The sequence below is a fragment of the Megascapheus bottae genome, chromosome 11 (assembly GCF_031878675.1).
Source record: "Megascapheus bottae isolate mThoBot1 chromosome 11, mThoBot2.hap1, whole genome shotgun sequence".
Lineage (NCBI taxonomy): Eukaryota > Metazoa > Chordata > Mammalia > Rodentia > Geomyidae > Megascapheus > Megascapheus bottae.
In genome coordinates, this window is record NC_143519.1 from 60,680,538 (window position 1) to 60,694,022 (window position 13,485).

Here is a 13,485-nt window from a genome sequence, read left to right on the forward strand (position 1 = left end):
GATACATAGGCGGTATAAGTAGGAAGATCAATTCTGAGCCAACCTATGTAAAAGATGTGAACCCTACGTGAACAAAAAAATAACCAGAGCAAAACGGGTTGGGGTGAGGCTCAAATGTTAGAGTGCCTATGTTAAAAACCAAGACCCAGCAAATGAGTGGGGTTGGAATGGATCTGGGGAGAATAATGGAAGGGTAACTGATCAAGATGCGTTGTACTCATAAACTGACATGTCAAATTGAAAGCACAGGTAGTTAACGATAATTTTAAAAAAAAACTCTTACTCTGGTTGAGTTTCAAAATTACTCATATAACTTATGTTTACATATACAAATATTCAGTAATATAAAATTCTGGCGCCTATGTCACCAGTGCTTCAAGGTGTGTTAGAATCTACTTACGAGAAATCATCTGAGGATGGCTCTCGTGTCAGTTCTGGGAAGTGACTGCCAGAAAAGGAAAACAGTGGTCAAAAAACTCTGATCAAGCTGGATGCCAGTGGCTCATGCCTATGATCCTAGCTACTCAGGAGGCTGAGATCTTAGGATCATGGTTCAAAGCCAGCCTTGGCACGAAAGTCCCTGAGACTCTTATATTCAATTAACCACCGGAAAACCAGAAATGGTGCTGTGGCCCAAGTGGTAGAGTGCTAGCCTTGAGCTGAAGAACTCAGGGACAGCACCCAGGCCCATAATTCAAGCCCACAATCAACAACAAAAATGGAAAGACTTAGAAAAAATCATATTAAGTGAAGTAAGCCAGACTCAAACGAACATAGGCTCAATGGTTTCCTTCATTTGTCATAATCAGTAGAAACCTTGGGCTCTTCTATCAGAGATTTACAATAGAATAAAACCTAGATACATAAGACCATGTAGTGTGCTGCTAAATGAAAGGACCTCCAGGATATAGAAACAAAAGCCATATAATGAATGATTGTTGTCCTTAATGTACTATGTTATCTCTCATCTCTTTTGCTGTCCCTTGGTTATCTCATATTGTTACAATATTTTACCTTGTTATGTGATATATTATATTTTTGCTTATTTGGTTATTTGAAATCAGATAGGGAAGGGGGGAAAACAAGATGAGGGGTGGGGATTGGGGAAGGGAAATGGGGACCAAGACAGGAGAAAGGGTATCAATGTTTGTGAAGTAATGCACTTTCTATCTGGTGAATATAATGTAACCCTTCTATTAATTACAATAAAAAATATATTTTAAAAAATCTCTGATCAGGGGCTGGGAGTTTGGCCTAGTGGTTAAAGCGCTTGCCTAGCATGCATGAAGACCCAGGTTCAATTCCTTGGTACCACATACATAAAAAAAAAAGCCAGAAGTGGTGCTGAGGCTCAAGTGGTAGAGCTCTAGCCTTGAGAAAGTCCAAGGACAGTGCTCAGGCCCTGAGCTCAAGCCCAGGACCAGCAAAAAAAATAAAAAAAAAAAAAAACTCTCTGATCAAAGCACAAACATCCAGATCAAATCATGGATAAGAAACAGAGAAGGATTAGATTAAATACCTATATGCCCTGGGACTCCTACTAAGCTAACTCTTACAGAAATAATTCATAATTGAAACTAAATGAAAGGATCTCTAGGGTATGGAAACAAGAGCTTTATCTTGTGTGATTGTTATTCTTAATGTACTATGCTATTTCTCTTCTCTTTTGTTACCTTTTGGTTAATCTCATATTGTTACTGTATCTGACTTTGTTACCCGGTATATTGTATATATGTTTATTTGAAATAGAAAAGGGAAGGGGGGAAAACAAGATGATTGGGAGTGGGTGGGAGGAGGGAAATAGGAACAAAAACATAGGAAGGGGTATCAATGTGTGAGAAATAATGCACCTACTATCTGGTGAATGTAACATTACCTCAATAATAAAAAATAAAATGAAAAAAAGAAATAATTCATAGTTTAACTCCTAAAATTCATAGTCTAACTGCTCATTTTAGACCCATACAGTCTTAAACACATTTAATAGCAGCTGCATATCTAAAATTTCTTCTAAATATCAAAAAGTCAAGATACTTGACCAAGTAGCTGAAAACAAATTAATTCTGTTGGAAGACTACAAGTGAGCTTTCCAGGAATAAACACTCACCCATAGGTTACCCCAGCAATGCTGCATTTCTTGAAATTCATGATGTTGCATGTCAGAGTTCCAGTCTTGTCAGAAAATAGATACTTTACCTAAGTTTAAAAAAATAAATAAAGGTATGCACATAAGAAGATAGAAAGAGCAATAAATGAAATCATCCACATTTTTCAAAATCTGTACTAAATTCATTTCTTTGGAGAAATTTTTATTTGTTTATTTATTGTTATTAAAATGAAGATATACAGCAGGATTATGGTTATACATTTCTTTTTGAACAGGGTCACCCCTTACCTTGTTTTCTTCCAGTTTTTCCCTCCCTCTCCTCCAACAAGTTATACTGTTCATTTTAAACATTATATCTAGTGAGTATCATTGCTACATTTGTTCACCTTTTGTCCCACTATTTTTATGCTCCCCTTGACTGTCCTCAAAACAGATAAACTTACAAACATGACAAAAGGAACAGAAAACAAAAATAGCAACAAAAGAAACAAAAACTCAAGGGTATCAATGTTTGTGAATATAATGTAACCCTTCTATTAATTACAATAAAAAATATGAAAAAAGAAACAAAAACTCTTGTTTCCAGTTCTTTGAGTTCATTTTGATAAATATCATTTTATATAATCATAAGCACATAGCTATTGAGCCTTTGTGATCCTCTCCTAAGAATATCCTCCTTTGTCTCACTGTATGAATATCTGGAGTCCTGCAGAGACGTTCTCTAAACAAATTGATAGCCCCAAAATTTATTGGTTAGACAACATATAAATCTTTTTGTATAATTAACCCTACAGTCAAATTTTATAGAAATGTGCCAAGGTGCTGGACACAGTGGCTTATGCTGTAATCTTAGCTACTCAGGAGGCTAAGATCAGAAGATGGCTGTTTGAAGCCAGCCTAGGCAAAGAGCTGCAAGTGGAGCTGAGGTTCAACTGGTACATTGCTGCCCCTGAGGAGAAAAATGCTCTGGGTCAGCAGCCAAGCTAAGTTAAAGTTCCAGGACTGACACAAAAGAAGAAAGAAAAAGGAAGGAAAGAAGGAAGGGAGGGAGGGAGGGAGGGAGGGAAGCCAGGAAGGCTTGCAGAATAATGTGGCACCAGCTTTAAACCCAAGCATTAAGTCTTAACACATGACATCTCAATTATGTCATTCATTCTTCCAAGTATTACAGTGGTCTCACAGACCATGCAGTTCTGGTTTGTCTGTTTGTTGTTGTTGAGATGAGGTTTCACTTTATAGAGCTCAAGCTGGAATCAAACTCTCTATATAGTTCAGGCTTGTCTTGAGCTCACAGATCCTCCTCCCTCAGCCTGAAGTATACAGTTACTTTTTTTGTAATTAATAAAAGTGTTACATGATATTTGCCAGATAGAAGGTGCATTAATTCACATACATTGATACCCTTTCACATGTCTTGGTAACCATTACCCTCCCCCCCACCCCCCCACCCGTCTTGGTTTTCCCCCCTTCCCTATCAAATTTCAAATAACTAAATACAAATAAATTCAATATATCAGATAACAAAGTGAGATATTGTAACAATATGAGATACCCAAGGGACAGCAAAGGAGATGAGAGATAACATAGTACATTAAAGACAACAATCATTCATTATATGGCTTTTGTTTCACTATCCTGGAGGTCCTTTCAATTAGCTTCATACTATTATACAGTTACTTTTTAAAGACTCCATTCCTTAGGTGAATTAAGAAAGCATGACCTGAAATGACACAGAACAAATCTGCAGCTTCTCTATCACTATCACTAACTAATAAGATGTGGTATAGACCTCATATGAACTATGTCCCTTTCTAGGATGCAAAGTTTTACAGATTTAATAGACAATAACTTCAATACACAAAGATGAAGAAGGAAGTTACTGAGTAGGGCAAGTAGCTAGCCATCTTTCTTATTATTGTTTGTCGTTTTTCTGGCTACTGGGGCTTAAACTCAAGAGTCTTGAACTCATTATCTTAATACTTACTCTCACTTGGTTTTTCTGCACTTGAGCCACACTCCTACTTTCTATTTTTATAATAGATAACTGGAGATAAAAGACTCATGGACATTTCTTCTTCAGACTCAATTAGAATCTTGATCCTCAAATCTCAGCTTCCCAAGTAGCTAGGATTAAAGGCATGAGCCACCAATGCCCAGCTTAGACTATACAGTTCATATTACAAAATACAATTCATTTAAGCTCCAAGTTTTTGGCAATAAACTCTAATACTATATAAACCATTGCAGAATTTTCTTGGTCCTTGAATAGAAACAAAGGGAAAGGGAAAGTATCTCTATATGACACTTCTAGCTCTCAAATGAATGAGCATTCTCACATGCCTCTTCACAGAAGCACGCTGAGGAAGTGGGGGGATGAAGTAATGGTTGCTATACTCTGCAGGGCAATATGAGGCCAAATATGAATTTGTCATTGACTGACTACATATCTTGGAATAAAGTTATTAATTTTCTTATCTCTGAAAAGAAAATAGAGCACCTATCACAAAGCATTGTCGGATGCTTGAGATGTATAAAATGAATTCGCAAGCTTCAATTGCAATTCATTAAAGTATGATATAGCCTAGCACTAGTGGCTCACACCTGTAAGCCTAAACTACTCATGACATTTGAGGATCACAGTTTGTAGGCAACCCAGGCAGGAAAGTTCATAAGACTCTTATCTCCAATTAATCAACAAAAAGCTGAAAGTAGACTGTGGTCCAAGTGGTAGAGTATTAGCTTTGAGCAAAAATGTTTAGGGACAATGCCCTGGACCTGAGATCAAGTCCAGGACCATAAAATAGATAAATAAAAATAATAATTCCTCATACCAATTTCAGTTAAAAATTCAATTCAGATGAAGACAAAGAGATATAGGATGAGGTGAAGAGTTTGAAATATTCCAAACAAAATGTTGCCCAGCATGATGGCTCAGGTCTGTAATCCTAGCTACAGAGGAAGCTGAATTCAAAGGATCCCAGTTTGAAGCCAGACTGGGCAGTAAAATCCCTAAGACTCTTATTTCCAATTAACTACCCAGTAGCTTAAGTGGTTAAGTCTTAAGCAAAAAAAGCTAATGGCCAAGACCCAAGCCCTGAGCTCAAGCCCCAGTACCAACACACACACACACACACACACACACACACACACACACACACCTATCTGGGATGTGTCAGGAATACATATCTCTCAAATAGCCTGCACAGTTTTGTTTTATGGAGTTACCCAAATATCTAAGTATCTTATTCATTATTTGCTCTGTCTATTGCTTCTGATAAATACTTTTAAATGGGTCTCATATGATGTTGTATTATATTCCTATATTATTTTATGCTGTCTTTTTGCAGATAACATCCAGATTGCAGCCAGGTTTCCAAAACCAAGTCTAAACCACACTTTCATTTATTCATACTTCCAAATGCATAAAGGTCTTCAGATGGCATCATCACATTCACTAATAACTATTCTTGCAAAATATTTCCATGACTCTGCTATCATTCATCTTCCCTCCTTCTCATGTCTCTGTTACTGAAGTTCCCAAAGAGATTCTAACCTGCCCAAGTTCTTCATTAAGGTTTGATGTCCTTGCCATTGCAGGAGTGTCATTTCCTATGTAATACATATCTGTGTCCTGAGAGAGAAGGAGAAAAGGACAGAGATACAGAGAGGGGGGAGAGAGAAAGCTTTTTAGAAATGATACACGATTAATATTTCATTCAGGCTAACACAGAAGGTAACTTAAAAGCCTTTCATTTTAAAGCAAATGTTAATTTTTAATTTGAGGGTGAAAAAACAGTGACTATTAGGATTTTTTAAAAAACTATGAAACAAGAAGGGGAAACATGATGCTTTATATTCAGAAAATCATTTTTCTATACGATGATCATTTTATGACCAAGACTAACTCATTGACTGGGGCTCATTTGTTAACTCATCCACTGGAGTGCCATGAAGACTCAATGACCATGGAAGACTCTTAAAAACCACACCTCTACTCATAGAATTAAATGGAAGTTTACTGTCACAGTGAATTTTGTGGTTCAATAAAATCTACAGGAGCTCAGCTAAGAGGCCTTTTCCTTAGCACTAATGACACTTTAAAAGTAGCCAGAGCATGGAAAGGCACCAGTTTCTCATGCCTATAATTCACATCTGTAATTCTGCCTACTCATGGTGCTTAGATCTCAGAATAAGAGCTTAAAGCCAAGCTAGGCAGGTCTATGAGATTCTTTTCTCCAATTAACCACCAAAAAGCCCAAAGTAGACCTGTGGCTTGAATAGTAGAGTGCTAGGTAGCCTTGAGCAAAAAAGCTCAGGGACAGTACCCAGGCCCTGAGTAAGTTCAAGACTGGCACAGAAGAAAACAAACAAAGAAAAAACAAAACTTACCCAGTTTATAAAGAGGGCTTGAGTGTATTTCACAACCTCAAGAGTTACCAGCAGACTGATGGGAATGAGATTGTTGTATAAGATGATGAACGTCAACAGGTTGTAGCCAAAATTATCTGAGCTTGTATCTATGCAAAAAAAAACCAAGAGCACCATATAGGATGTTCACACCAGAGCCAAGTGCTAGTAGTTCACACCTAGATACTCAGGAGACTGAGATCCAAGAAACACAGTTCAAAGCTAGACTGTGCTACTCTCATCTCCAAGTAACCACTAAAAAGCCAAATGTAAAGCTGTGGCCCAAGTGGCAGAGTGCCAGCCTTGAGAGGAAAAACCGAAGTTAAGAGCATGAGGCTCTGTATTTAAGACACAGTACTAGCACAAAAATATATACATACATGCATGCATACATAAAATGCACATCATAAGCCTATCATTGGCTTGTTTCAAGATACAAATAGTGTGCACTTGGTATGTATCATACTGTAATAGTGTAAAGACTATTCAGACATAGCCCTGTAAACAGAGCTAACTGCTCCCTAGAGGCTGGGGTGAGAAGAGGGAGCAAACACAGCTTGTAATTCCTTGTGGTCATGCAGTAGAATACAGTTTCTACAGGAGAGTTCTTTGGACACTGTGGGAACTAAGTCAGGACAATTTTGAGTGGGAAAACAGAAGACAGAATGGAGATTAGGATTTGAAATTGCTTCAACCCACAGCAGGAAAGGCAAAATGACCAAATAAAGTACCAGGAAATAGTAAGGTGAGCAGGCATACATCAGCTAGCACTTCCAACATCCTTTCACTGTGTGTGTGTGTGTGTGTGTGTGTGTGTGTGTGTGTGTGTGTGTGTGTGTGTGTAATTTACTGGGGGTTGAACCCAGCACCTATGCATGGTGGGCAAATGACTCTACCACTGGAGCCTCTAGCTCTTAAGTTCTATACTTTGTTTTGGAGATAAAGTCTTGTTTTTACCCAGGCTAGTCTCAAACTCTCAATCTTCTTGCCTCCAAATCTTATTTCATTTCCCACTTATTATCAAGATTTCCACTTTTCCAGATGATTCCCTTTTTCCCTGACACATTACTTTGCTATCTGGTTCTCATACAGAATTTAGGAGTTATCAGATAAGGTTTCTAAATCCCAACCATTGTGAATGCATTTATTTAGACACAAATATCAATCCGACAATAAAATGACATTGTAATAAGTTTCAATGTTCTGGTTTTGAACTCTAGTCCCAATGCATCAAGTTATTATATACAGTGTCAACAAGTAAAGTACACTGAGGGAAAACCTAAAACCCCAAGTGCAAGAAACCCTAGAATGACCCAAAGCCAAGAATTTGGAGAGAGGTCTATAAAAGAAGAAATGAGAGTCTCCACTCCTAAATAAAAAAAAAGCGTTCAGCCATATGGGTGACTCATACCAGCTGAGATCTAAGGCTCTCAGTTTGAAGTCATCTTGGCTAGAAAATTCTGTGAGATTCTTATCTCCAATTAATTAGCAAAAAAAACAGGCTGGAGTTATGACTTAAATGATAGACCACCAGTCATGAGCAAAAATATGGAGCCAAAGGGCAAGGCCCTGAATTCAAGACACACACACACACACACACACACACACACACACACACACACACACACACACAAATTCAGCCAAGCAAAAATAATTAAAAAGAGATAAGAAAGAGCAGAATCTGATAGGAATTGAAGTCAATGATCCAATAACAGGCAACTAGTGTGTGTGTGTGTGTGTGTGTGTGTGTGTGTGTGTGTGTGTGTGTGTGTGTGTGGTGGGGGTTAATGCTGAAAATTCAAGCGTCCAATCCCATAAAGCCTGTATACCAAGATGGCATCAGTACTATCTGCTTACTCCAACTACGCCACTGCAGAAAAAATACATGAACCATGCTATCAGTCTTCACCCATAAAGCATGAGCCAAATTCAAATTGCAAGAACCCCATCCCAATTAACAAGCAAAATAAAGGCAGAAATGGTGTTGTGGTTCAAGTAGTAGAGCACTAGTAGTCCTTTACTAGAATTAAGTTCGTCTTCACCTAAAGTGGATGGCTCATGTTATAATCCCTAGAATAACCACACAAAAAAGTAAGGAAATACCAAAAAACCATCATTCAAGCAAAATACACTCCCCAATTGTGTTCATTTTGCCTTCATCTCATGATTTCTCACCTATCACTTCTTGAAAACTTGGCATTTTTTTTTGCCAGTCCTGGGCTTGAGCTCAGGGCCTGAGCACTGTCCTTGGATTTTCTCAAGGCTAGAGCTCTACCACTTGAGCCTCAGCACCACTTCCAGCTTTTTGCTATGTATGTGGGGTACCGAGGAATCGAACCTGGGTCTTCATGCATGCTAGACAAGCACTCTACCACTAGGCCAAACTCCTGGCCCCAAATTTGGCATTTAAAGTATCACAAACAGGAAGTAAAAAGATGCAACAGTCACCACTCACATACCATGTGTAGAGTGACCGTTTGTGGACAGCTTTGTCTTACTTCAACAAGAAACGACCCACCCCAACACTTACCCATCTTCTGGATGTACCAGTTCTTGCCATCATGAGACCCATTCCAGTACAGGGCCCCCACAGAGCTCACCAAGGCCATGACCAAGAGGATGCCAAACAATACCAAGATCTGCACATTGGTTACTTTCTCAACGTTTGATCTCTTGAGAGGTGCTTTGGTGGAATTCTGTGAAAGAATATTAAAAGCCAGTAAGGGTCACAAAGAGAAAAGAAAGGAAGAAAAAGGAATTCCATAAGAAAAAAAAGACTATATTTCTTCCAAATAATCAATAAAATTTAAATGTATATTGTGATCTTAAATCAATAGCTAGTTCTGAGAAGAAAGAGTTTCTACCAGTTTAAAGAACACATTTGAACCCTACTCATTCAGTATTTCTCATCATTACATCTTAGCCTAAAATTTGCTATATTTATTATAGAATACACTGGACCTTAAATAATGAAAGTCACTAAAGAAAAACAGAATAATGTTCATTTGAGAGAAACTTGAGATCCTAAACAATAAAAATTTAAAGAGAATTTTAATGTAATAACATTGATCTAAAGCAAATATAGGAAATACTTTTTCCTCCAATAGCCCAAACTTAAGAGAAAAAAATGTACGAAGACATACATATTTAATAATGCAAGATAGGGTCTGGCACAAGTGGCTTACACCTGTAATCTTAGTTACTCATGAGGCTGAGATCTTACAGTCACAGTTTGAAGCCAGTCTAAGAAGGAAGGTCTGTAAGTCTCTTATCCCAAATTAACCAACAAAATCTGTAATGCCGTGGCTTAGTGGTAGAGTACTACCCTTAAGTAAAACAGCTAAGGAACAGCACCCAGTTCTTGAGTTCAAACCCCAGAAAAGTTATACACACACATAATAATAATAGTAATAATAATCATACAAAATAGAAATAGGTAGGTATCAAAAGAAATGGATAGGCAAAAAGGACTCCCACACTCAGGGAATGCAAAGCACATGCAATGTACAATGCCTGCACACTTTGTGGTAAAGAGAAAATGGGAATATTTTGAAGTATAAATAACTCTTAGACCTTAGCTACAAAGCTGTATTACCAAACCATAATCTAGAAAAAATTGTATGTATATAAAATTATATATGTATATATGCATTTATATATAATTCAACGTGCAACGGAACGAGGAACAAGTTTAAATTTGTAATTGGTATAATCTAAAAGCTAGTCTTGAGGCCCTGTCCAAATCTGAACTCATCATTCATGATCTCTTTGCTACTCCATGATAAAAGACAGTGGCTTGTGGTCAGTGGAGCTCCAGGTATTTGGTCACTGACATTGTGCTGTGGAAGTTCAAGGTTATATGATAGGTGGCAGAACACTAAACTATCCATCTATATAGACTACTCAGTAACACCAAATTAAGCATTCTCATCAGCTGCTGTGAAGGGATAAGAATCAAGCTAGAAGGTTGATGAGGTGAGGCACATCCTAGATAAGCTCAACCACCCTGATTTAACCAATATTTGCCTCTGAGCATTTACTAACTGTGGGAACCCTAGAGCTCTGTGAGGGATGTAGGTGTGCTTGAAGTATGAATGATACCAGGGGAATATCCTGGCTGCCTGTCCAATCTCTGAAGACACAGTATTGAGTGTTCGACCTTTTTCATTAATTCCTGACAAAAGACAGAGTTCTGGTATATACAAACCTCAGTGAGAAAATGCCTAGATCCTTTGCTGAAACTGCTTTAAGTACTTCCTGATTTTTTTTTCTTGTCATCTACCCCTTGGTATATACCCTTTTGTTTATTTTCCTGGAACTCCCTTAAATTTGCCCTGGGCTATTGAACCTACAATAGCAGAGGTTTGGGGAAAGAGCAGCACCTTTACTATCTGTCAATTAAACTTCTTTCTTACACTATGTTAATAATTGTAATATTAATTATTTAATAAACAATATTCTGAGATATCACTGCATGAGCACCTCTTCATCTGTCACCCCAGAAAATGCTTGGCGAAACACACAGCCTTACAAATGCTCCTTTGTGATATGCCCTGTTTTCCTCTTGCTTTATGAGCCTTCCTTCCACTCCTTCCTTACCAGGCTAAGCCATGTCTTACGTAGACTCCTTTCCCAGGCAAAGAATATTTTCAGTCAGACTCAAATCAGTTGGCATCTGGTATTACTGAGTACATATTTGAGGACTTAGGATACTTCTGAACATTAGTTCCTCTAATGGTACGCTTAAACATTCACTTAATATCTGTCCTTCCCCTAACAAGTCTCCTCCCTCACTGAAGCTTTGAGCAATTTGCTCATGAAATTCCTCTCTGACACACAGCCTTGCCTTTTTCAACTATCTTGAAAGCCCAGCACCAGACCATCCAGTCCTTATTCTCTCCTGCTTAGCAGCAAATGGACTGTGAAAGTTGACTTCATATTGCCATGATTCAACCTCAGGTCTCCCCTCATTAGAAATTCTCAATTTCAGAAACTCAAAGATGATTTTCTTATGCATTTGTCTACATGTCACTCAGTAACTCTTAACAGTCTTCTTTGGCTTCAGGGAGTCTCTCCAGCCTTCTATTCCTAATGGCCTTTCTTGTCTTCATTGCAATAAATAGCTGGTATAGACTGGACTCTATCATTCATCTATATGAACTCTCATCTTTCTATATTATTTGGCCCCAAGGAGGGGAGCTAAACAATAATCTACCTCCTTACTGATATCACGTTACCAGCACACCAAGCCAGGGTTAGATGTTCTTCTATGTATACATCCACAGGACTACAAAATGACATATTTTATAATAATCCCTCTGCTTTGCAATATCAAGTTATTTCTTAGTCTACCTGGTTCCCCAAGGGTATGCCTTGGCCTTTTGCTGTCATATCAATGTGGCCCAACACAAGACTTGGTGTATGATGGACACTAAATATTTTTTTTGCCAGTCCTGGGCTTGAGCTCAGGGCCTGAGCCCTCTCCTTGGACTTTCTCAAGGCTAGAGCTCTACCACTTGAGCCTCAGCACCACTTCGGGCTTTTTTCTATGCATGTGATCCTGAGGAATCGAACCCGGGTCTTCATGATGCTAGGGAAGCACTATTAATACCTGGCACTAGCAAAATGTAAGGCCTAGTGAAGTCTCAAAAGGTTAAAAAAAAAAGACAGAGAGACACTGACTTATGTAGAATTTCAAAATCTGGCTGACAAAATATGACCTTAATATAAATGTGGGCTAAAAATTCACAAACAAAATTTTAAGAAAAAAAACATGTATAGGGAAAAATGGGCATAATCCAACTTTAAAGTGGTATTTTTTCCTTTGGTTCAAAAACAACTGAGTTTAGTCAGCTTCCCGTGGATCACATCTATAATCCTAATGACTCAGGAGGCTAAGATATGAAGATCACAGTTCAAAGCCAACTATGGCAGGAAAGACTGTGAGACGTCTCAAATTAAACAGCAAAAACCTGACAATGGAGCTGTGGCTTAAGATGATAGAACTCTAGCCTTAAGCAAAAAAGCTAAGGGATAGTACCCAGACCCAGTACTGACATACACAAATTATAATGAACAAAAACAATTTTTAACTGAGTATACATGTCTAGAATTCAGTTAAACAACAATTTGTTGCAGAATTCTAATTAATGAGATGAAGAGAACTAAAAAGAGAAATAAAATATTAGAACTAATCCTCACATATGTCTAGAAGATAGAATCAATTGTCCCTCTTAAGTCTAACAAAGAACACTTATATTTCAGACTAGTGTAAACAAATACTTGATAGTAAGAACAAATTGCCTGGTATATTGTATATATGTTTATTTGTTTATTTTAAATAGGGAAGGGAAGGGGTAAATGAGGATTGGGAGGGTGGGTGGAGGGAAAGGCGGCCAAAAACATGACAAGGGGGGTCAAGGTTCAAGAAGTAATATACCTGACGAATGTAATTGTAACCCCTCTATACATTATTCTGACAATAAAATACAATTTTTTTAATTCAGAAGAAACTATCTAAGAAACTAAAATAAAGGCACTTTTCTAGTTTAGGTTTATAGACAAATTTGAGCTTCCTAAATGTGAGAGGTGCATCCCACCCTCCATAAAAACAGAAAGAACAGGAATGAAAAGAAGTCAATACTGTTTCTCAACACAGAAACATTTTACCTGCATGAGTTTGGTGTCATGTCCAGTATAAACAACAATGCCAAAGACCCACTGAGTATTTCTAAGTTGTGTACCTCTTAATAAGATCTGGTCAGGCCCAAGGGCAACAGGGCTGAAAATAAAAAACATTTATATTTAATGACAGTTTAACACATATTAACTTTCCCTGAAACATAAACTCATAATAAGTGGTTCCTTCAGTCAAATTTAAGCAATAAAGGATATCCTTTATCCATTCATCACAATGGTAAACAAAATCAGGTTTTTGTAGGTTTTTTTGTTTGTTTGTTTTTGATGCCAGT

General features: G+C 37.7%; 1 protein-coding gene across 3 annotated transcripts in view; it reads right to left on the reverse strand.

The window, feature by feature from the left end:
• The window catches only part of Atp8a2 (ATPase phospholipid transporting 8A2), a 445,427-nt gene that overhangs the window by 336,132 nt on the left and 95,810 nt on the right, over positions 1-13,485 (reverse strand). For all 3 annotated transcript variants that reach the window (XM_090342380.1, XM_090342381.1, XM_090342382.1), the window contains exons 10-15: positions 13,184-13,295; positions 9,045-9,210; positions 6,497-6,624; positions 5,661-5,738; positions 2,108-2,196; positions 401-445 (exon numbers count right to left, since the gene is read on the reverse strand). In XM_090342380.1, coding sequence (XP_090198506.1) covers positions 401-445; positions 2,108-2,196; positions 5,661-5,738; positions 6,497-6,624; positions 9,045-9,210; positions 13,184-13,295 — 618 coding nt within the window. The remainder of the gene's footprint in view (positions 1-400; positions 446-2,107; positions 2,197-5,660; positions 5,739-6,496; positions 6,625-9,044; positions 9,211-13,183; positions 13,296-13,485) is intronic.